This window comes from Puma concolor, chromosome E1, assembly GCF_028749965.1.
Source record: "Puma concolor isolate L17-30 chromosome E1, mPumCon1.1.hap2, whole genome shotgun sequence".
In the NCBI taxonomy this organism is placed as follows: Eukaryota; Metazoa; Chordata; class Mammalia; order Carnivora; family Felidae; genus Puma; species Puma concolor.
In genome coordinates this window covers 50,330,892-50,356,386 of record NC_141680.1, presented here as the reverse complement: position 1 = coordinate 50,356,386, position 25,495 = coordinate 50,330,892, and the positions used below count along the sequence as shown (strand labels likewise).

The 25,495-nt window shown below is 39.5% G+C and overlaps 1 protein-coding gene across 6 annotated transcripts in view; it reads right to left on the bottom strand.

The window, feature by feature from the left end:
- HELZ (helicase with zinc finger) overlaps positions 1 to 25,495 on the bottom strand; it is a 162,774-nt gene that overhangs the window by 33,450 nt on the left and 103,829 nt on the right. For all 6 annotated transcript variants that reach the window (XM_086687797.1, XM_086687802.1, XM_086687801.1 and 3 more), the window contains 7 exons: positions 23,382 to 23,586; positions 16,257 to 16,308; positions 15,331 to 15,521; positions 12,820 to 13,027; positions 5,829 to 5,908; positions 969 to 1,539; positions 351 to 567 (listed from right to left, as the gene is read on the bottom strand). In XM_086687797.1, coding sequence (XP_086543923.1) covers positions 351 to 567; positions 969 to 1,539; positions 5,829 to 5,908; positions 12,820 to 13,027; positions 15,331 to 15,521; positions 16,257 to 16,308; positions 23,382 to 23,586 — 1,524 coding nt within the window. The remainder of the gene's footprint in view (positions 1 to 350; positions 568 to 968; positions 1,540 to 5,828; positions 5,909 to 12,819; positions 13,028 to 15,330; positions 15,522 to 16,256; positions 16,309 to 23,381; positions 23,587 to 25,495) is intronic.

The following is a 25,495-nucleotide window of genomic DNA, read 5'->3' as shown; positions in this document are numbered from 1 at the left end:
TTGCATTACTACTGAGCACGAAAAGGTGCTCCCAGTGATGGTACATTTCTTTTTCAGGAGAGCCACAAAGCATGGGGCCACATTAATTTTCAATCCCCAACACAGTCCCCACCCAGATGTGCACTTCTAAATGGATCGTCTCTAGCGTCTTCTAAAGTTGCTTCTAAATGGATTCTCTAGATTGTAGAGTCAATCCTAGCACCGTGTAGCACGTGCCTAGAAGGCCGGCATCCAATTTCTCTGGGACAACACCGCAACTTGAGGCTAAAAGGGCGGTATCCAAGAGAGAAGGCTGCGTGGGGGAAGGGGAGCGGTCCCGGTGCGAGGCTATTCGTGTTCCGCAGCAATACCTGGGGTCTGCGGTTTCTGCTTCGTCCTCCGCGCTGCTGGGGAGCTTCCAGTCCGCTCTCACTGGCGGCTGAGGAAGATGCTGGAGGTGAGGATGAGGATGGTGGTGAGGGTACGGAATACCGCCCTGACTGAGATAGGCGTGATGCTCATTCCACTGCTGGAGCCGCACCTGCTGCTGCCTCAGTGTTTCCAGAGCTACACTCCCATGCACACGATCTGCAACATATTTGGGGAACGATTCAGTTTTCACGCATCTGGGGTTTCAAGCTAACTCTTCCAAGAGTCTCTGCAACCAGATTTTCTTCCCAAAAAACAAAGAAATGCCTACGCTTTGGGTTTTGGAGAAGGCAAATGTCTTCTAAATTTGCCAGTAACCAAAGTTACGGTAACGGTGCTGATGACTGTTCCTACGTCATCATGTAAAGTGGCACCAACGGGACGCTTAACATTACAGAGCATTTGGAACAAGATTCTGACTTACACTAAGTGACTGACGTCTGCTGCCATCACTTGAAGAAATGAATCGATCCTGACCCAAAAGAACACTGCACAGTACATGTCGATTTAAGGAAATAATCTCTGAATTTGTCACACCCAGCAGTGACAGGAGAACTTACCTAAAGCCTCCCCGATTGGCAATCCCGGGGGAGTCTCATCAGTGAAGTTATTCAGATGGGAAGGAAGGAGGGGGCCGGGCTGTGCGATGGCCCGAAGAGGGCTGTGGCCTTCCTGCAGCATGGGAGGGGGCTGCTGCTCAGGAATCACAGCCTCTGCAGGAGGGGACTGGGGCCGGTGAGAGACCGCACTGTTAAAGAAAGCGCTGTTGGGCCCTGCCTGATAGGCAGGGGAAAGTTGAGGAGGTGGCTGCTGAGTCAGCTGATTCAATGGATTCTGTGGCGGGACTACCTGATTCGGTTGGGGCGGCAACTGATTTGGCTGTTCAGGCAAATTATTCTGCTGCTGATTTAACAAGGCGTGCTGCTGCGGAATTGGAAATGGTGGTCTTGGTAGCTGGGGAAGGGGATGAAAATGACGATTGGGGATTGCATACTGTGCGTGGGGAGCAGGGAGAGGAAGATTTATATGTCTCGGGTTGAGATTATCTTTGCGATGAAATTTGGTATTGGGATAAACAACACCAGGACGCGACTCAGGACTTCTGTTCTGTGGATTTGATTCCAAATCAATCTAGAAAAAAATAAGAAGTCTTTCTTAACCGCGGACGATCTGGGTCCTGTGGCTCTCCACCTTTTCCCACCCCTAGCACATCTGAAGGATATGATACATTCTTATCAGTAATAGCCAATGCTACGTGCCCAATCACTTTCTGACAATCAAATGAGGGAATAAACATTTTTTAGACCAGGAAAGATGAAACAGAAAAACCCGTATTATATTTGAGTCATAAGAAGACATATTGCCATTTTATTAACACATCCACTTTAATTCCTTTAAAAGCATGATTTTTAATTTCACACTTTCTTCCTCAGAAAGATAACCATTTATTTCCTTCTGATATAAATCATTATAATGTGTCCTTTCCTACCAATTTTATTGTTTTTATACATCTCTTTCTTCAAACATTATCTATATTAATTTAAAAATACTTGTCTCAATTTAAACAACTTTGAAGTGGACAAATACATACTGTATCACCTTTGTATAACCAGTTTCGTTGTCAATTTTTGCCATTAGGTATTGATATTTCTTCTCTCAACAAACATTTACTGAGAACCTACCAAGGGTAGTGCCGGAAATTAAAGGACAGTAAGAAGACTGAGTCTGTACCCTCAAGAGCTTACAGCAAGGGCTGGCAAACTACGGTTCCCAGGCCATTTCCAGCCCACCAAACTTTGACAAATAGTTTTACTGGAACACAGCCACCCTCATCCGTTTACGTATTGTCTACGGCTGCTTTCTGACCATTTCTGACCACAGTGGCAGAGTTGAGAGACTCCAACACAAACCATATGGCCCATTAAGCCTGAAGATTTACCATCTGACCTCTGACCTTTTGCATAAAAGGTCTGCTTAGAGGAGGCTTCGAGTCCAGCAGAAGACACAAACAAGGAAACATAAAATTAGGTGCTGTAAAAGGATGTGATAGAAGGTCCTAGTGCCTGACAAAATTAAAGGTGGCTTCACAGAGGCTAGGACATTTGAATTGAGTCTGGCCCAAAGATCTGGAATTTTCCAGTGAGGGAAGGACATTCTAAGTAAACGTAACAGCCTAACAAGGAGGGACAGGCAGGGAGAGGAGAAAGAGTAAGGCAGATTTGAGGAGCAGGAGAAGTTCTGTGCACATACAGCTACAACATCACTTGTTTATATGTTAGTTTTCCCCTTCTTGACATCAGATAACACTGCGAGAGCCCAATTATACAAGACCCAGAATGATTCAATACTGAGTATAAACATTTTTAATCCTGTAAACTGTGGTAAGCTACCGAAGGTTCGTAAGCTATGGAGTGCTGTCATCCTTCTGCAACCTATGTTTGATCACAAATGGTGACAATGTGAAAAATGAAATACAACGTGGAAAGAAGCTATTTTTCTTTCCCCTCTCTGTCAAAACACTCAATAAGCTGCTTCGGTACATCAATCTCCTGTTAAGTTTCAATGTGGAAATAGTCACGGAGTACTGCAAAGTACTCGCCTCACTCTTGAGAACCCAGAACCCAGAACCGACCACTCTTGAGAACCCAGAACAAACAGCCTGTTCCTGAATTGAAGCCGTGGGACTCCTGGCGACCAAGCTGTTGCAACAATGTTTGTTTGCAATGTACCAATCGGGCCTCAAGTGCCTTTTCACCTCTAATCACCAGTTTAAATGGATTGCCACTTGAATTTGGCCAGTAATGTCCCTAAGATTACTGGGCGTTTATAAATCATCTATAAAATGAATGAGAAGAATGACACCTCCATCCCAGTCTCCCAGCAGCTACAATGCCTGCTCTTCAAATGTCCCAGAACCTGTTACCCAAAACGGCATTACAAATATGGGCGGTCTTCAATAAAGAGTTGTCATTAACTGTCTAAATCATTCGACTTTATCTGCAAAATAAAAGTTTCAGAACCTGATAAAGGCTCTTTATAAACAAACATGGTCCCCCATGAATCTTCATCTTTTTGAGACTGATGTCACATTCAGCTGGGATATACTTTTTTCCATAAGACACTGTTGATATTCACACACAGATCGCATGAGGGAGGCCGTGATTAGATGTCAAGGTTGTTTGTGGATAAGCTGCCTCCTTCACTTCTGACTTTGACATGGACAGGAAGCTAGGCCAGTCATAGGAGCCTAATCAACAGAGTGCTACTCTTTGACACTACAGTGGGCTAAGCAGGATAGAGGGAGCCAGAGAATACTATTATCAGAATGAGATCATCCCACGTCACTCTCCTCTTCATACTGAGGCACTGAATCAAGGACAGCCAGGAAATGGTTTTCCGCGAGGCCCCAGGACAAAGCATCAGAGTGGAAAGAAATGAAACGTGTCTATTAGGTTGCCTAGTTCCTGGACAGGGAAAGAACAAAAGAGAAATTTAAAAACAACTCGAGAGATGCTTCAGTATCTCAGCTTCGGTTGCTCCCATAGCACCCAAGGCTCTTGCGGACGTTTTGTCCTGTGCTGCCTGTGACTGCACGGGCTGCCACGGCATCGTAGCGTGCCGTTTGTTCCCTCTCGCACCCCTTTCCAAACACACAGAGCTCCTATTTGCACTGCAGCTCCCTCCAGACTCAATCAGGAAGTTCCAGTGGCGGCCTCATTTGCACTCCTCCAGTTGGTAGTAAGTCCTTTCAGTTGTAGAAACCGTGAGTCAGAGCTGCTTATGGAACATAAGTCACTGAGTACAGAGAACAGTTGCTTAAAGCAAGCTGAGGTTGGGAATACAGATTTGGAAGTCATTATCATGCAGCAGAGATTTAAAACGATGGAACTGACCTAGTTTGTACTAAGAAATCATAGAATGCTGAGAGGTGTAGGACAGTGACAGAACCCTGGGAAACCCCAACATTAGGACGAGGGACAGATGGGAAGGGGGGGGACACGAACTCATAAAAGAGGCAGGTCACGTTAGACAGGGTTGTGAAAAGTAGAAATGTGGGGCAAAGAAACCAGAAGAACAAGATGGTCAAGAAAAATGAAGTAGAAAATAGAGCCAAATACCAGAGAAAAGACAAGTCAGACTACAACTGAAGTGTGTTCGTACAATCTGCTCACTTGAAGTGCAACGGTTTTCAGTGAATGTCAAAGTCGAATACGAGGCTGCACTGGTTCAGGGCCAAATAAGAGATGAGGTGGAAAGGTGAACTTGGGGAAACTATAAAGGAGATGAGGGTTAAAAAGAAAGTGTCTTTTAAAAAAACCGGTCGATTGGTCAATTTATTTACTGGCTGAGAAGGAAGAACTAGCAGCTGGAAAGAATTTAAAGAATTTAAAGATGACTGAGGAGAACGGACTAGGCCTATGAGGTGACCAGAAGAGGAGAAAGTAGTCTCAAAGGAAACTCCTTCTCTTCTACCAGACTCTTACGTGGTAATAAGAAAACAGGGTTGTTAAAGGAGAAAGGGGTAAGTCTAAGGTCTTAAGTTAACAGGGTGAAATCCTGATGTGGCAACTCTAAAGCAAGGTCATCTCCTGATCATAAGGATAACTGTAGGTGGAAGGTATCAGGCACAAGAAGAGCTGCTGAGAAATCGGGCAAAGGGAGCTACGTACATGTAACAGAAGGCAGAGGAGCCCCCTGGGTTCCCTGAGATTAGAAAATACTAATTTCCACTGGCACTAATTCAACCAATGATTTGATTTTCCCTAACTGGTCCACAACCACAGAAGCAAATAAAGGAGATGAACGGGTGAGTTAAGAGTTCAGCATTAGTTACGAAATGAATAAATCATGGGGATAAAAGGCACAGCACAGAGAATACAGTCAATGGTATTGTAATAGCCTTGTATGGTGGAAGATAGTAACCGCACTGTGATAAGCATAGAACAGACAGACTCATTGAATCACTATGTTGTATACCTGAAATTAATGTAACATTGTGTGTCAACTACACTTCGATCTTAAAAAAAAGTTAAGGACTTATACAGTAGATGTGATGAGAGAACAAGGTGAGCGACACAAGGAAGTTAAGTCTTCCCTATTCACGAGAACAGTTCTTTCCATTCTGAGATGATTTTCAATGACACGTCTATAAATGTGTCTCACTTACTACTTCATCAAACAAAGATTCTAAATTCAAGTCTATCACTGACCAACAATTTGAGAAAAGTATATGGATAAAGCAAACAATAGCCAAAGAAAAGGTGAAGGGGATAACACGACCCAACAGGTCCCCATGAAACAATAAGCATAAAAGATATACATAAAAAGAGAAAATTTTCTTTAAAACATCAACATTCCAAGGTGATCAATCAGACTAAAATCCATTAGGATAATGCATTCACTACATGTAAGCAGCATACCTGTTTGGATTCCATAGGCTTTTTCTCTGGTGTTCGAATCTTACTAATTTCAGGTCCAGGATTATTTGTATCACTTTTACCTAAGAAAATATTTTTAAATTCTTATAAATTGTCTCCAATGGATGTTACATTTCCAATGACTAACCATTATTAGAGCAGAATAATTTGAACATTTTTCATCTATTGTATCAATTTATATTACTGCTGGGGTTTTGTTTTTACTAAAGTTTGAGGGTTGTAGTTTCCCTGCAAGAAAGAAAATTTATAATTAAAGCAAACCTCATTATCAATAAAAAAGATTAATAAAGGAATAACCTTAAAACATGACATAATTTCAAAGATAATTGCCCATTCTCCAGGAATTTGTAGCCTCGTTTTTCCTAAACCAGTCACAGAAAAGGTACTGAAATTCTTACTACTTATAAAGGCTCAATGTTTTGGCCATTTACAAATATAATTAAGCAAAAATGCAAATAATATATCAATCCAAATTAATAAAGAAATCTAAACTGAATAAAGATATTCTGAAAGGGGTGTACTTATACTCCTTAAAAGTAATAGATAGCAAACTAAATGTAAGTGAATGAGGAATAGCAAAGGAAACAAAATTAAAGTGTTTTTAAAAATCACAATTATAACAGAATTAAAAGATGCTATTTCACACATGTGAAAGGATTTTAATCTATAAGAATTAACTGCTGGATATTTTAAATTCCTTGAAAAAAATCCTTGATTTGGGTTCTTGTTTGAAAACACTCTTTTAGGAAAGCCACTGGAACTCTCTCTGTAAAATGAATTCTCATGCCAAAATAGCCTTACTACTAGACTTCAAGAAATGAAAACTACAATGTCTGAAGATGAAAAATACACTAGGTAGAACTAACAGATTAGACACTGCAGTATGAAAACTTAATGAATTGGAGGCATAGCAATAGAAGTTACAAAAAATGAAATGCAAAAAGAACAAAAGAATTTAAAAAAGGAAGTGCATCCATCAACTGTGGGAAAAATTAAATCAGCCTAATATTTGGGTTGTTGGAATTCCTGAAGAGAGGAGAGGCAAGACATAAAAATATCTTAAGAAATAAAGGTCAAAAGTTTCCAAACTTGATGAAAACTATAAAACCACACAGATCCAAGAAGCTCAACAAACTTCAAACACCAGAGGCATGAAGACAACTACACCAAGGAACAGCATAATCAATCTACTAAAACCAGCAAAAAAGAAACTCATAAAAGCAGTCAGACGGGGGGAAAAAGGCACATTACATATAGAAAAAACAAAGACAGGATGACATCAGATTTCTCACTAGAAATAATGCAAGCAAGAAAACAGGAGAGTAACATCATTAAAATGCTTAAAGATAAAAATTGTCAACCTTGAATTCTATACCTTGCAAAAATATCTTCTTTCAAAAATGAAAGTGAAACAAAAATACATTCAGGCATACAGATGCTGAAATAATTCATCACCAGTAGATCTACACTATGAGGAATGTTAGAATTTCTTCAGGCAGAAGGAAAATTGTATCAGATGGAAACATGAGTATACAGAAAGAAATAAAGACTACCAGAAATGCTACCTACATGGATAGATCAAAAAATTATTTTTCTTATTATTTAAAACTCTTTTTTATTTATTTATTTTGAAAGAGACAGAGTGCGAGCAGGGGAGGGGCAGGAAAAGAGGGAGAATCACAAGCAGGTTCCACGAAGTCAGTGACGAGCCCATACAGGGCTCAAACTCACAAAACCATGAGATCATGACCTGAACCGAAATCGAGTGTCAGACGCTTAAATGACAGAGCCATCTAAACCTCTTTAAAAAATTATTTGGTTGTGTAAATAATAACAATGTTTGGCCTTATATGTAAAAGTAATATGTATGGCAATAATATCATAAAGGCCAGAAGAGGATAAATTGAAATACTGTAAGGTTCTTTGTACATGAAATGGTAAAATATAAATTGGAAAGGAGTCTGTGATAAAGATATATACTATAAACTCTAAAGCAAACACTAAAATAATAAAGAGTTATAGCTAATAATCAAAAAAGGAGATAAACTGGAATCATAAAAAATATTCAACGAATCCAAAAGAAGACAGGAAAAAAAGGCAAGGGGAAACAAAAGAAGATTGGACAAATTCAAAATAGATAGCAAGATGATAAAATCAAGCCTAATTTATATAATTAATTATAAATGCTCTAAACACCTCAATGAAAAAGCAGAGATTGTCACACTGGATTAAAAAAAACATCAAGGGGTGCCTGGGTGGCTCATTTGACTCTTGATTTCCATCCAACTCTTGATTTTGGCTCAGGTCATGATCTCACAGTTTGTGGGATCGAGCCCCACATTGAGCTCCGTGCTGGCAGCACAGAGCCCGCTTAGGATATATTCTCTCTTTCTCTCCCTCTCGCCCTCTTTCTCTCCCTCTCGCTCTCTCTCTCTCTCTCTCTCTCTCTCTGCCTCCCACGCCCCCCGCTGGCTCTCTCAAAATAAATAAACTTTAAAAAAAATCAAGAGCCAACCATATGACATCTAAAGGAAATGTGCTTTAGGGTCGCCTGGGTGGCTCAGTCAGTTGAGTGTCTGACTTCAGTTTAGGTCGTGATCTCACGGTTCATGGGTTCGAGCCCTGCGTCAGGCTCTGTGCTGACAGCTCAGGGCCTGGAGCCCGCTTTGGATGCTGTGTCTACATCTCTCTCTCTACCCCTCCCCCTCCCTCCCTCCCTCCTTCTCTCTCTCTTTCTCTCAAATAAACAAACAAAAATTTAGAAAGAAATGCACTTTAAATATAAAGACACAAATCAAGGAACCTGGGTGGCTCAGTTGGTTAAGCATCCAACTTCATCTTGGGTCATGATCTCACAGTTCAAAAGTTCATGCCCCGCATCGCGCTCTGTGCTGACAGCTTGGAGCCTGGAGCCTGCTTTGGATTCTGTGTCTCCCTCTCTATCTACCCCTCTCCCTACCCCCACCTCAAAAATAAACAAACATTTAAAAAAATTTTTTTAAATAAATAAATATAAAGACACAAAAAGATTAAAAGTAATAGATCAAAAAGGAAAGAAAAAGGTCAAAACAGATATACCATGCTACCACTAGTCAAAATACAGTTAAAGTGGTTACATTAGATATTAACAAAGTAGACCTCTGAGCAAAGCCTATATTACCAGGGATAAAGAATGTCATTCAAAAAAAGACAGCAGAGTTAATTAATCAAAAGCACATAATCCTAAATGTTTATACTCCTAATAAGAGAACTTCAAATTTAACCAAGCAAAATTTAAAGGAAAAATAGACAAATACCAATTGTACTTGGAGATTTCAATATTCTCCTCCCAATACATATTTCTTTAAAAGAAGACAGAAAATGGGCAAGAATATAGTACACGTGAACAATTCTATCAATCAACTTGACCTAAGTAACATTTATAGAGTACTCCATTCTTCTCAAGTGCACATGGAACATTCACAAAGATACACCATATCCTGGACTGTAAAACAAATCTCAGGAAGTTCAAAAGAAAAGAGTTTGAGTCATACAAAATACGTTTTCTTGCCACAGTGGAATCAAAGTAGAAATCCACAACATAAAAATTCTTAGAAAATCCTCAATAACTGGAAACTAAAACTCACCTTTCTAAATATTCCATGGATCCAATTTCAAGTGAAATTAGCAAGTGTACTTAAGGGGTGCCTAGGTGGCCCAGTCGGTTAAGTGTTTGACTCTTGGCTTCAGCTCAGATCATGATCACAGTTTGTGGGTTCGAGGCCTGCACTGGGCTCTGCACTGACAGCATGAAGCCGGCTCAGGATTCTCTCTCCCTCTCTTTGCCCCTCCCTGGCTCTCTTTCTCTCTCTCTCACAGAAACATACGTAAATAAACTTTAAAAAAAAAAAAAAAAGTGTACTCAACTGAATGAAACAAAAATACATCAGAATGTGTGGCATGCACTACTGAGGAGGAAAATCATAAAACTAAGTAAGAGAAACTGAGAAATAGGGTGTCTGGGTGGCTCAGTCGGTTGAGCCTGCAACTCTTGGTTTCAGCTCAGGTCATGATCTCAGAGTTCATGGGTTCAAGCCCCGCACAGGGCTCTGTGCTGACAGCATGGAGCCTGCTTGGGATTTCTTTCTTTCTCTCTCAAAAACTAAACAAACATTAAAAACAATTTTTTTGAAGTGTGTCCTTAAAACAAAAAGAAACTGAGAGAGATATCCTGTTCATATAACAGAAGACTCAATATTGTTGTCAATCCTCCCCACATCGGCCTGTAGATTCAACACAATCCCAATCAAAATCCCAGCAGGATTTTTTGTAGAAACGGACAAGCTGATTGTAAAATGCATGTGGAAAATGCAAAGGACTTGGAATAGACAGTTTTGAAAAAGAAAAACAACCTTGTACTCATAGACCTGACGTCTAGACTTTCATGAAGCTACAGGAATCAAGACAGCACATTTGGCACACACATGAACGTGTGCATCAACAGAACAGAACACAGACTTCATGTATGTGGTCAACTGATTTTCAACAAAGGTACCGAGTTAGCTTAATGCAGGAAGGACAGTGTTTTCAAGAAATAGTGCTAAAACAAATGAACATACATAAGCAAAAAGAAAACAAAAACATTCTTACCTCATAACACATATAAAACTTAACTCAAAAAGGACCTAATGTGAGAGCTAAAAACACGACACTCCTGGGGAAAAAAAACACAGATCCTTGTGATCTTGGATCAGACAAAAATTTCGCCAACACCAAATACATGGCTCAAAAAAGAAAAAAAAAAAGGATAAACTGAATTTTATCAAAAGTAGAAACTTCTAGGGGCACCGTAAGCACCTGACTTCAACTCAGGTCATGATCTCACAGTTCAAGTGCCAGGTCGGGCTCTGTGCTGACAGCTCAAAGTCTAGAGTCTGCTTCAGATTCTGTGATCCCTCTCTCTCTCTCTCACAAAAACAAACATTACAAAAGAGAGAGAGAGAGAGAGAGAGAGAGAGAGAGAGAGAGAGAGGGCAAATGACCCAATGAAAAGATATTCAATATTATTAATCATTAGGAACATGCAAACTAACACCACAATCAGATTCTATCAGATACCTCCTAGCAAAGGTAAAAGTAAAAAGACTAACAATACTAAGTGTTGATGACAATGTGCAACAGCTAGAGATCTCAAACATTACTAGCTGATGAGAAAAACGCATCAGCCACTTTGGAAAACAGCACGGTAATTTATTATAAAGTTACCTATGTATTTACAACATACTCAGTAATCTTACTCCTGGGTATACACCCAAGAGAAATGAAAACATATGTTCACAGCTGCTTTACTCATAAGAGCCAAAAAACAGAAATAACTAAGGTGCCTGTCAACTGATGGATAGATACAAACACTGCAGTGCAACCATATAATAGAATATTAATCAACAGTAAAAAGGCATAAACTACTGACAAAGACCACATAAATGAATCTCAAAAGCATTAAGTGAATGAAGCTGGACACAAGGAAGCCATATACTCTGATTCCATTTATATGACGTACTAAGTATAAAGACAAGAGTACAGAGGCAAAACGCAGATCGGTGGTTGCCCAGGGCTGGGGGTTGGAGAAGACAGACTACAAAGGACTATGAGAGAATATTTTGAGTTACATAAACACCCTGTGTCTTGATTCTGGTGGTGGTTAACAACTCTGTTCATTTGTCAAAATATGTCAGCTGTACATTTTAAAAGTAAATTTTACATTATATAAATTATACCTCAGTAAACCTGACTTTAAAAACCAGACTGAGTGCTGGGGCGCCTCATGGCTCAGTCGGTTGAGCATCTGGCTTTAGCTCAGTTCATGACCCCACAGTTCATGGGTTCGAGCCCCACGATGGGCTCCGGGCTGACAGCTCAGAGCCTGGAGCCTGCTTCTGATTCTGTGTCTCCCTCTCTCTCTGCCCCTCCCCTGCTCACACTCTCTAAAAAATAAAAAAATGTAAAAAAAAAAAAAAAAAAAAAAAAAAAAAAATTTTTTTTTTCTTTTGAAAAAAACAGACTGAGTGGGGCGCCTGGGTGGCTCAGTCAGTTAAGGGTCCAACTCTTGATTTTGGTTCAGGTCATGATCTCATGGTTTGTGGGTTTGAGCCCCAAATCGAGCTCTGTGCTAATAGCACGGAGCCTACTTGGAATATTCTCTCTCTGTCTCTGTCTCTGTCTCTGTCTCTCTCTCTCTCTCTCTCTCCCCCCCCAACCCCTCCCACTTGCACACACGTGCTCGCTTACTCTCTCACTCTTACTCTCTCACTCTCTCTCAAAAACAAATAAATAAGGACACGTGGCTCAGTCAGTTAAGCATCCAACTTTGGTCACGATTTCATGGTTCATGAGTTGAAGCCCCTCATCCGGCTCTGTGCTGTTAGCAATTCTCCCTCTCCCTCCCTCTCTGTTCCTGTCCCGCTTGCGCACACGCATGCTCTCTCTCTCTCTCTCTCTCTCTCTCACTCAAAACAAATAAAACCCAAGAATCTTTAAAATATATAATAAAAAATAAAATAAACAAACAAACTTAAAGACTGTGTAATTTTTCCTTCAATTACACAGGAGATTATGATTCACAAGAAGATGTAACTACTTTAGGTCAACTATTGCCACAGTAGCATCTACATTTAGTGTACCACAAAAATAATTTTGGTCAATAAATATATTTAACAGGAGAGGATTTTCTGTCTCGATTTTAAATAACTATCATTTAAAAACACTCTAAATATTAAAATTTGGTATTTTTTCAGAAAATTGGTAATATTGATTATATCATGCATTTTCATTTGTGTACATACTTGTATCTTCTGGAGAGAAGATCCATAGTTTTTGCATCAGATTCTTTCTCAAAGGGGTCTATAATCCACGAACAATTTAACAATCATATTGTTAAAAGATACAAGCAGGTGTATCAACATTTTAGGATCTTGATAACAGCAAAGCAGCTCACCATTTCGACTTGGCTCATGTTGATCCTTCTCCTGATGCTGGCTTTGTGGCTGCCCGATGCTGACGGGTGGGTGGTGCCCAAGGCCATACGGTAGGGGAGACCCCCGTCCGTGTGTCTGTAAGAGGTTCATATTGTAGGCCATCGCTGCTTGGTGTGTAAGGATCCGAGGATCAACTGCGAACCTGCCCTGGTACCCTGTCCATGGTACCTACGTTATCACAAGAAATGGAGTAACTGCATTAAATACATTTTAAAATGCAAACTGCTATAGTGCTACTGATTAGGAAAAAGCAAACACACACATGTTAATTTTATCAAAATAAGTAACTACAAAGTCAATGCTAGTTATAACAACTGGTAGAATTATTGCTAGAACTTAACTAGTCAAGAATTAGCTTCCAAAAGAAAAACTGGCTTCCTGAATCTTTAGTGTGTAGGGAAAATTGGTCATTTTTCAGGTTAGGAAGAAACTAGGGACATAAAATTGGTAATTATTCCTTGACGCATCAACTTATTTTATAATCCTAAATCACTTCCCTTTAATATGAATGTATATATGTCATAGATTATCAAGAAAGTTACCCTTTAAAGTTATAACTGCATAGTTACATAGTTTAATAGACTAAATGAGAGAACAAGTGAAAAAGTTAAAGAATTTAGTCTAAGGAGTCTCAACATAAAATATACACACTCCAGGGTGCCTGGGTGTCTCAGCTGGTTAAGCATCTGACTTAGACTCAGGTCATGACCTCACAGTTGGTAGGTTTGAGCCCCACATCGGGCTCTGTGCTGACAGTTCAGAGCCTGGAGCCTGCTTTCGATTCTGTGTCTCCCTCTGTCTCTGCCCCTCCCCTGCTCATGCGCTCGCTCTCTCTCTCTCTCTCTCTCTCTCTTTCAAAAATAAACATTAAAGTCCCTCTCTCTCTGACCCTCCCCCGCTCATGCTCTGTCTCTCTCTCTCTCTCTCAAGAATAAACAAACATTAAAAAAAATTTTTTTAAACGGTGGGCGGCGGAGGGGCCTGGGTGGCTCAGTCAGTTAAGCGTCCGACTTCGGCTTGGGTCATGATCTCACGGTTCATGATTTTGAGCCCCACATCAGGCTCTGTGCTGACAGCTCAGAGCCTGGAGCCTGCTTCAGATTCTGTGTGTGTGTGTGTGTGTGTGTGTGTGTGTGTGTGTGTGTGTGTGTGTCTGACCCTCCCCCACTAACTCTCTGTCTCTGTCTCAAGAATAAACATTAAAAAAATAAAAAAAAAAAAAATACACATACTCCAAATTTACATGAATAACCAAATCACTTAACGTTCATTGATTGTAGGCAAAATTCAGATAGGTCATTAGTTTAAATTAACTCTTTTGATTAATTCAACTCTTCCCTTAAACCACAGAAACAAAATATTTCTTTAGGTATATCTAAATACATAATCTCTGCATACTGACATAAAAGGATAAATACTATGACATCTGAGCTACTGCCCCTATTATCTTATTATAGTGTAACTGTTAAATGCAGACTCTTAAAAATCTTATATAATAAAAGCCTCTCTGACCTAGTAAAATGAAATATAAATCCTAAGGGACTTACTATTTAAAGAAAATGATGTATGATGTTGCCAGGCTGTCTGGGAAGAAATAAGTCAGCTAAAATTGAAAGTCTTTTGGGGAGTGGGCATGAACCACGTATTTCTTACCAACAGCTATTGGCTGTTGTAATTGTAAACTCTCATGAGCAATATGGCTGAGCAAGGTGTACAGTTGGGCATTTTTCCATTTTGGGGTGTGGAGGTGCCAAAACCCCCGGCAATAATCACCTCTGCCTGAAATTATAATATTTGCCTTAAATGCAAGAAATATTTTCTGGGATAAAATTTCTGAATTTGGAAATATTAGTAAAAAAAAAAATTTTTTTTACCAAAATAGTAAAAAATCTTAAAGGAACAAAAGTGGGTTTTACACAAGATGGAAACCCTCTCAATATCTATAGTCTCAGAAAACATTTAATAATGTTTTTAAGTGCCAGTAAGATTATGAAAGGATTGAAATTTCTCAGATAAATTCTGATCCAGAGAGCTAGACTAATCCAAGCTTCTTTGCCTCCTCCAAAAAACTGTATTTCCTAGGAAGGGTTAGTGAATTATGTAAGAATAAAAAAGTAACAGATAAAATAAAAGTATCACTTTACAAAACAAGAGACCAATTTACTAGCTCTGTTTAATGTTCAGGCCAATTTTCCCCAGCAAAAATATTTTTAAGGGAATACAAAGTCTTCTCAATCAAAACATCCAATATACAAATTTCTTCATAACAACTGACAATAAACAACAATTCATATTTCTCTGGTCATTTCACATTTTGAAGGTTAAAGAAAGAGCTGCTTTAAAAGAAGCGTACAAGAATTAAAAAGTAAAACAACAACAACAACACTATTTGGGATAGTTACTAATTTAGTGAAGCCTATTTTATTTTATTTTATTTTATTCAATAAACGGTATTTCAAATGTCCACTTACAGGTAAAGGCACCGACATAACTACATTCCCTCCATAGACAGCAGGTACATAAAGAATACTTGTCCCAGTGTGAGGATCTATTCTTTGAACAGGGCTTGGAGATTTCCCCAAATTTGGGTGAGGTCCAAGGGGGGGAGGAGGAGTATATGCTCTAATAGGATTGCCAATAAGTACAGAAGGATTGGGCTGAACTGAAAAATAAACAGAGAAAGGACTCAACTTAGTAACTGTACACATTCCCCTGGACAAAAATGATTTAAATCACCAACAGCAAAACACATTTTCCAGGTTTGCCTAAGATAAGAATTATCAATGTGGAAGAGTAAAGCATATTAAAAAACCACAACCATCTTACAACGTTACCTAAAATTATTTTGAGTTATACAAAGTATTCTCTCTGTAAACTAGTATAATTTTAAATGTCTTCCAAGGAGGTAAAGGTGTGTCTTTCGAGAGAGAAAATCATACACACTCAATAAACATTCTTCTGAGACTAGGAAAATATACACAATATTTTTTCACAATAAAGTTTTGGCTTGCAATAGTCACAGACAAAATGAAGGTTAAACAATTAATATTTTAAAAGCATAATTCTGCAACAGTTTAAATCATTGAAGTAAACTTTATCTTGACATTTCAATGATCCAATATTTGTAGGACATAAATATGTTCCCAAAACTTCTGTGGCATATGCTTAAATGGTTTTCTTCATAACTTATAAATACATAAACCTTGGTACCTACAAAACCATCTGTTTTCAGAAATGTCATAACAAAGCATTCACAAGACCAGATGTGCTGAATAAAAGAGGTTAAGTGAGTTCCAAAGTGTGTGTGTATCCCTCTCCCCATCTTCTAGTGATGAAATTTAGAGTAAACCTCTTATACCATAAAAGCAAATTACCACAGGGCTGATTTTCCACTTACCAATTCCATCATTCTGGAAATGATCATTCTGGGTATGATGGAGGCTTTTCCCCTTTATAGAAAAAAACAAACGTATAATACTATAAATACATTTAATATTAGGAAAACATTACTTCCCTAATCCTATGCAAATTAAATATATTCAGCAACAATTACAATTTAAAGACTGCAAGTGTGTAATTAATAACCATTAGACTGCTTTGAGCCAACTTTCTTTTTAAATATTAAGTCATGGTGCTAGGCCTCCATTTTTCTCAGCCTCAAATTAAGAGTATGTAAAATTCTTTGTTTAAGTGATTTTTTAGGGGAGCCTGGGTGGCTCAGTCGGTTAAGCATCTGACTCTGGATTTTGGCTCAGGTCATGGTCTCACAGTTCATGGGATCGAGCCCCACACTGGGCTCTACACTAACAGTGTGGAGCCTGCTTGGGATATTCTCTCTCTCTCTCTCTCTCTCTCTCTCTCTCTCTCTCTCTCTCTCCCTCCCTCCCTCCCTCCCTCCCTTCCTCCCTCCCTCCCTCTCCCTCCTCCTCTCCCTCCCCTCTTCCCCCCTCTGCTCCTCCCCTGCTCGTGCTGTCACACTCTCACGTGTACACTCTCTCTCTCAAAATAAACAAACATTTTAAAATATAAATAAATGATCAAAAAAAAATACATAATAATGGGGCGCCTGGGTGGCGCAGTCGGTTAAGCGTCCGACTTCAGCCTGGTCACGATCTCGCGGTCCGTGAGTTCGAGCCCCGCGTCGGGCTCTGGGCTGATGGCTCAGAGCCTGGAGCCTGTTTCCGATTCTGTGTCTCCCTCTCTCTCTGCCCCTCCCCCGTTCATGCTCTGTCTCTCTCTGTCCCAAAAATAAATAAAAACGTTGAAAAAAAAATTAAAAAAAAAAAAATACATAATCAATGTGACTGGACCCTAAATTCTATTCCTTTGCAGCTTCTCTACACATTTTCTATTAATTAAATGACAAAATGAAAAGTTGTTTTTCAAGGGAAAAACATCAGTCTTGACGGAATTGCAATTCCTGAGGACGAGGACTTTAAAACAATAATATGGACGTAAATATGGTTTGAGATTTATGTCATTTTGGGCATCTTAACATGTAAAATTTACTGGAGGAACAAGAAAAGACACTGACTGTCATAATCTGCTTCAGAAAACATACAAATTGGGAAGCCTGGGTGACTCCGTCGGTTAAGCATCCAACTCTTGGCTTTGGCTCAGGTCACGATCTTGCAGTTTGTGCAAGAGCCCTGAGTCTGCTCTGTGCCGACAGTGTGGAGCCTGCTTGGGACTCTCTCTGTATCTCTCTCAGCTCCTTCCCTACTAGTGCCCTTTCTCTCAAAATAAATAAGTAAACATTTGTTTAAAAAAGCCTGTCTCTAAAAAAAGAAAAACGTACGCACTTTCTAGAAAGCAATTTGGCAATACTATCAAAAGCATCAAAAATGTACATACACTTTAACCCAATAATTACACTTCCAGGAATTAATCGAAATGAACTAATAATGGACTTGGGCACAGATGTTCATCACAGCATTGTTTATACGTGTTAAATGTTAACAACCTCAATGTTCATCAAACAAAGATTTATTAAATAAACAATGCCAGATTCATATACCATTAAATGGGATGACTTTAGCACAGAAACAATATTTTAAAAGACAATGGTTCTGAATTTCTGGACTTCGAAAAATGTCTCTCTCCTTCTATTGGCTAAATGTTAACACAAAGCCATGATACAATACAAGTAGCACATTACACAACTTACCCTTAGACACACACAAATCTGTTGTTTGTACATAATATCTGAAAACTAAAGGGGGGGAGGGGATGATATCTACAGCAGAAAGGAAGATTTATTCTTGACCAAACCGAAAGTACAGTGATGCTTCATTTACGTCCCTGTCAGCAAGGTCACACACTCAGGTCGGCGCTAAACATCAAAGGCATGTGGTCAGGTTAGCCGTGAGCAGGCAAGGGCAACAAAGCTCCAACTCTTAAAAAGTCAGAAAAAATAGCCAAAAATGAATCGCACTTGGTCCATTAACCAGAAGAGAAATGTTCCCAGTGATTGGCACTAGCTATAAAAAACAAACTTCTGAGGAACAGAGAAGTGGGAAGGAAAGCTGGGCACAAGAAGAAAGCGCGAGACGGTGACAATGGTCGAGGGCAGAGACGCCGGAAGTGGGTGGGAAGATGAGAAGCAGAAGTCATCAGAAGTGACCAGAGCGGCCGGGACACACACACACTGACGGAAGAAAGGAGAGCCAGTGACACGGACAGAAGGTAAGATCGTTCCAAGAGGGCAGCAAACTCTTTAGATTTCTTAGCCTCTAACGAGCCGTCAACCAGAGGCAATCGTGCAGAACGAGGAGAAAACAGTGATGTGGTCAGACTATGGTACGAAGAACAGCCCCTGAAAGATGTCCACACCCTGATCCCTGGAATCTGTGACTATGTCATGTTATGTGGCAAAAGGGTCTCTGCTAAATATAATCAAAGTTGTGTTTAAAATAAAGAGATTATCCTGGATTATCTGGGTGACCCACTCTAATCACATGAGCCCTAAAAGCAGAAAAGTTTCCCCAGCTGGAGTCAAACAGATGTGGCAAAAGAGGAAGTCAGACACTCCATGGGAGAGAAGGATTCACTGTACTGTTGGTGGTTCTGAAACATAAAGGGCAAATGCAAGAATGGAAGAGAAGCCTCCAGAAGCTAAGAACGCTACCCGCTGACAGCAGTCTAGGAAACAAGGACGTCGATCCTGCAACCACAGGGAACTGGATTCTGCATGAACTCAAAAGCAGATTCCTCCCAAGCTTCCAGAGAGGAGGCCGGTCAGCCAACACCCTGATTCAGGCCTTGTGAAACCCAAAGCTGACAAACCAACCAAGGCAACCTGGACGTCTGACCCAAAGAAACATGAGATAATAAATTTGTGTTGTTTAAGTCACTATGTTTGTCCCAATTTATTGCAGCAACAATAGGAAACCAATCCAAAGAGTAATCACAGTCTAGGGTAATCCAATACTGTAAAGCTGGAAGCATGCCAGGCAATGACATCAACCCTCTGGCTTGTGGGATATGCTAAACCGAAAAGCAACTTGGGACCTATCATGTGAAAATATGGCACTTCTATAAGCGTAATTCAGCACACTGTACAGTTCAATATAGGAAACACTTTTCCAGGATGCTTGCACTTAGCAAGCATGCAGCTGTGGAGCAGTAAGGGTACTTGGTCCATACAAAATCATACAGCGTTTGGTAGCTTATAAACAAAATAATAATGTAGCCGTAAGCTAGCGCTATGCATAAAAGTCATTCCATAGTGACAAATCCCAAAGTTTGCTAATAAATCTCAGAAAGGATGTACACCTTTGGTAGAATACCAAAGGTATTTTTATAAGCAAATATAGTTCATAACACCTTTCTTTTTTAATTTGAGAGACAGAGTGAAAGGGTGAAGGCAGGGGGGAGAGAGAGCAAGTGAGTGAAAGCACGCGCAAGCGAGGGAAAGGGGCAGAGGGAGACAGAGAGGATCTTAAGTGGGTTTCGTTCATGCTCAGTGTGGAGTCTCATGTGGGGCGCAATCCTACGACCCTGGGATCATGACCTGAGCCAAAACCAAGAGCGAGACATTGAACCAACTGAGCCAAACAGGTGCCCCATATCACATATTTTGTAAGGACTATTTTTTTTACTCCACTATTTGTTTCTTCCAATATTTATTGTTTCACTCATTCTTTGTTTTCCATTTACTCATTCAACAAATGTTAACGAGGCCCAACACCTGTCCACCCCTAGCTGGGCACTGAGGCTACCAAAGGACAAAGACGGACACGTTTTCTGATGTCTGGACAGTGAGACACAACACAAGCAGCAGGAGACAGATGATGAAGACAACTCACAAACTAAATGCTACGGTCTTTCCAGAGAATCCATTTCTGAATATTATCTATCCTCTGACTAGTCTCTATAGTGCGTAATGTGTGTAAATGACTTTGTTCCATGTTAGCAAAGCTTCCAAATGTTGCTCCCAGCAAATGCCCTAGGAGGAAGCAGAATGAAGACAGGCAAACGGCTTTTCTACATGCTAATCCTGCAGGTGCCCACAAAACAGGCCCTTTGCTATAAATGATGCTTGCAGAAAATGAGGCAATGGCGGGCCAATCAGGACCACCAGCTCCTGGACCCCCTAACGTTCTGTACCTTCTCTAACACCATCACAGAAGTGACCTGTTCAGAGAATAAAGTTATATGACTGCTAAACGGCACAGGGTGTTTTGTTGCCAAACACAGCCCTGAGCAAGCAGGATATAAAGTACTTTTAACTGTCGTCCAGTCTTCTGATGCTTTTGTCCACAAGAAACCTCATTGGGGTTTAAATTGTAGTCTAACATTAACAATACTAATTTTTAATATTTCTTATGCACAGAATTGTGTTACAAGTTAAACAGTAAGGAAAATTCTAGGAGAAATTGTACGGTTCAGTATCACATTTTCAGAAATAGTATTCTTTTCTGGCAATAAACCCCACTTCATCCAAAGGCTCTAGCACATGATATAAAATATCTGGGATTTGTTTCAAAATTTTTCAGTGTGCATATCTGGCGAGGGGGCAGGGGTGGTCTGTAGATGAGACATGATTAAGTTGCTAACTGGGGCACCTGCGTGGCTCAGTCGGTTGAGCATCCGACTCTTGGTTTCAGCTAAGGTCATGATCTCTCGGTTCATGGGATGGAGCCCTGCGTTGAGCCCTGCCCCGATTCTCTCTCCCTCTCTCTCTGTATCTCCCCCGCTCAAGATCTCCCCCTCTCTCAAAATAAGTAAATAAACATTTGAAAGAAAGAAAGAAAGAAAGAGAGAAAGAAAGAAAGAAAGAAAGAAAGAAAGAAAGAAAGAAAGAAAGAAAGAAAGAAAGAAAGAAAAAGAAGAAAGAAAGAAAAAGAAACACCAGGAAGATGGCTGCTTTGGCCTTTAATTACACAATCCTCTCAATTATAAGAAAAAAGCCATGCTACACTCTACTGGATGCATCATAACCATTATTGATTTCTCAGATACTTACTGAGCACCCACTATATGCAAAGAGTGGGGTAGGCACTAGGGGCCATAAAAAGTATATAGAACAGGATTTGTGGCTTCAGGGAGTTTATGGTTTTAGAAGAGCAAGTGGAATAAACATATATTTTCTTCACCTTTCAAACGAAAACAAAAAGCAAACTGCAGGGTCTTGCTCAGGGTCCATACACATGCGGTTCCATGGCTTCAACTTAGCTGCACCTGCCGTACATAAGTTGATTCCTACATTCCCAAGTCACTAAGAAGAGTTTACTGTAGTTAGGAATGTGCAAAGGGTATAATGATTTTGCAATGTTTTAATTAAAAAGAAAAAGAAAAAAAAAAACCGGAAAATGTAAAAGTTTCGACCTGGGTTCCCTACTCCCCACACACCCTGTACTCCTTGCTGGTCCCTATAGAACCTGTTCTCTCATACCTCTGGTCTTTTCTATCAGCTCTTTCTTAAGCTTTATTAATTCACCCAAAAAATACTTATAAGCCACCTATGAGGAGCCAGATGTTGTTGCAGCACAGAGGCTAGAGCAGTAAATAATCCAGGCAAAAATCTCTGTCGTAATGGAGCTTATATTCTAGTTCTTGAAATGTCTCCCCAGTGGAGCACTACCCCCATCCACTCGGTGGATTCCTAAAACCAAGATCTCTGTGGTGGAAAATGCCTTGAATCCACCTCTCTCCTCTGACCACTACCCTCCAACATCTTCTCCAAGAGGACTCGGGGGCTTATGTGCTTTTATCTATGCTTCTCCAGTACTGAACATACCAGCTGGCACACAGAAGAAACTTAACTATTTGATAAGTAAGTTGATTATTAATTTATTATAGTTTAAGCTTTAGAAACCTAGAAGATTCATTTATGCGAAATGCTTAATCCCCTGGAAATCCCAAATCGCTAAAGCATTATTGCACCATAGGTCCATTTTCATTAAATTAATAATAATCAAAGTATAGTAACACAGAAGTTCTCTTCTCAGCTTAATACCTATTTAACCAAGAGAGTTTCAAGATGTTAAAACATTAACTATTGTTTACTTAATTACTGTTTACATTAGGATTTACTTTTTAATTTTTTTTTTAAGTTTATTTATTTGAGAGAGAGCACACGTGTGAGTGGGAACAGGAGGAGGGGCAGAGAGAGGAGAGAGAGAATCCCAAGCAGTTTCTGTGCTAAAACTCACAAGCCGTGAAATCATGACCTGAGCCGAAATCAAGAGTCAGACGCTTAAATGACTGAGCCACCCAGGCGCCCCAAGGTTTTACGCTTTTAAAATGAAGCCCCAAACTGACGTGTTCTTTTAATTCATGTCAATAAATTTAATACCATGCTGATGACTGTAAATATAGCAAAACAACAGAACAAATACTAAACGTGCCATTCTCATAACTTTCTTTTCTATGGTAAGTGCAAGCATTTTTTTTTCAGGCACTGTAGCAAATAAACCAGCTGTCTCTGCCCAAAATAGCTATGGTTCAAAAGTAGAAATGGCCCTGGCTGACCCACCTCCATTCCCTCTGATGGACTACTTCTTACACAACAATACGGGTCAGCAGATCAGTTAAAGTAATCTTCAAGAGGCCAACCAAATCTTCTCACTGTGTCAAATAGCACTTGAACTGGTCACCAACAAAGGATTAGAACTATTTGCTTTCTACAAACAATGTTATATAATATTATTCCTCATAAATAATATGCCCTAAGGGCATGCTTTTAATGAGCGAGATAGTCCTTTAAACTGCTTTGTTTTATTCACATCTTACTAAAATCAGCCTATCAGCAGGGAGGACCGGGAGGCTGTATTATGCACAGGACTCCAGAAGCAATGAAGTTCTTGAAAACTTTTTGAGAAGCACTATGACATTAAGCACGGCTAACTGCCACATGTTCACTTACGTGTCCAAACTAGACAAGTTCCTTGCAGAAACTACTTGCTACCAAATATAACCTTCGTTTCCAATACTTGAAGTAACTTGCAGCCCAACAAACCTTTACCCTTCTGTGCTGTTCTCTCCCTTTAACCTCTTCAAGTCCATTAACAGGCTTTACCTTGGGGGGTGACTGCTGCAGTTTGTTGGTATTTCCTGAATGCTGCAGTCTTAGAGCCCGGGGGATAAATTCAGGTGCCAGCGGATTCAACACATATGTCTTCTTTAGTTCTAAAGCCTCTAGCTGAGCTTTGATCTGTTCAAAAGTGATTCCGTGTAGGCTATTATTTTCATGACACAGGGCAATAAACCGCTCCCAAAATTTCCTACAGAAAAGATTTACAAGATCATTTTACAATTTCAGTGGATGAGATCACAGAAATGAACATAAGCAACTAAAGAGAGCTTCAAATTCCCTCTTCCCACCCCAAATCCTCAGATCCAACGTTCATCTGGCTATGATTCAGGTATAATCTTTCCACCAGATCACAAGACTCCAGAAGTTTGATTGCAAAACTACAGTCATGTCTAATATCGTGGAAAATACAAATTATGCTCCCAATTAATTTTGGCCGATCAATGCAAGTAATGTGGTCAATGCTCAATTATCCACACTAATCCAAAATGACAGTCTTGTTATCCACATAATAACTAGGGATTTCAAAACTGATGCCAGCTCATTTTACAAATGATTTGTACTTCTAGACATAGTCATACATTATATACATACACAAATTCAGACACATACATAAATTAGACTAATTTGAATTATGGGGACAAAGTAGCCTGGTGTTGGATGACTAAGAAAAGCCAACTCAGGACATAAATCTGAGCCACAAAGTAGATATTCCTCATGAAGATTCTTAAGAAATAACTAGCTATTCCTATATTTTTCTCTTACTCAACAGATGCCTGTCACAAGCACAACTTACAACATTGACTACAAGAGTTAAATTAAGTATGAAAAATAGAGGAAGTTGGAATGCTAATTTTAATGTTGATTATTCATTTCCGAATCACATTAATAAATACTAAAGGAGAAAAATACACTCAAAACTTGTTGCAACTGTATGACTATTTTCCTACAGGTTGGCAATCTGATCTCTGAATATTAAAAATAATAAATACATATTACAAAAGACAACATAATTTTTAAATTTTAAATGACTATAAATATGCATACCTATCTTTAATATGAGGTTCAAATAATGTGTTATTATGCTATGAAAGATATATGATATGGTTTCTTCCCAAGCTGGTATCCTTGTGGACAGAAGTAATCAAGATGGCTTCAAGAAGCACAGATGAAAAGGTTTATATTATAAAAGTCAGTATGTGAACGGGAATTGGGTTATTAATATATTCACAAAACTTTGCAGAGTTTAATTCTGGACTATGTTTCTCTTACGTATGTCCTTTCTACTTTTTTCAAGGTAAGTTTAAGAAATGGGTCCAGAAAAATTTCAGGCCTACATGCCAACAACAGAAAAAGTACAAGTACCACAAAATATGAAGTATGTATTTTTGACAGTAAGACATAAAGGTTAAAAGACAGTCATTCATTTGCAGGAAGTATGTGTTGCTAAGAAATGCAAACCAAAAGCTACCCTTTATTTTTATTCCTAAGAACACTTCTGAAGGAATCAGAAGGCGTTTTTCTCACAGTCTAATAGCTAAGGAAGGATCTTTAATATAGCACTCAGGACCTAAAATCCCAGGAGCTAAAATCCATAAACTTTCCCACCCTTTCGATTTAAAAAGCCACAATATTCAACTCTATGAATACTTTCAACATGATTCTACATGCTACATTCAAAAGAAGTTTCTCTGATCTAATTGATAAAGTATCCGTTTCATAAAATGGCATTTCGTCTTGGGTTGCAATTCAAGACAGAGCAAAACAAGGAGTGAATGGACTGGCTTTTGCTCTCAGCTTTTAATACCAATTTTTTATAACAATCGCCATTTCCAGCTTATGTACCCAAGATGCTAGAACTCACTCTATGTTTCAGCTCCTTTTTAAACTCCATACCCTGTTCCTTGACCACTGTCACTGACCTCAACTGCACTGAACGGGAGCTGAATTAACACTGAGTTGAGCAGAACCTTCAAATGACCCCACAGTTCACAAGAAACTAGTAGCTCAGTGAGTCTTTGCCTACAAGATCCCAGAGATCTCAAAGAAACAGTCTGAGAGCTAAAGGATACCATTTCAGAATCCTAAACACTTACAAT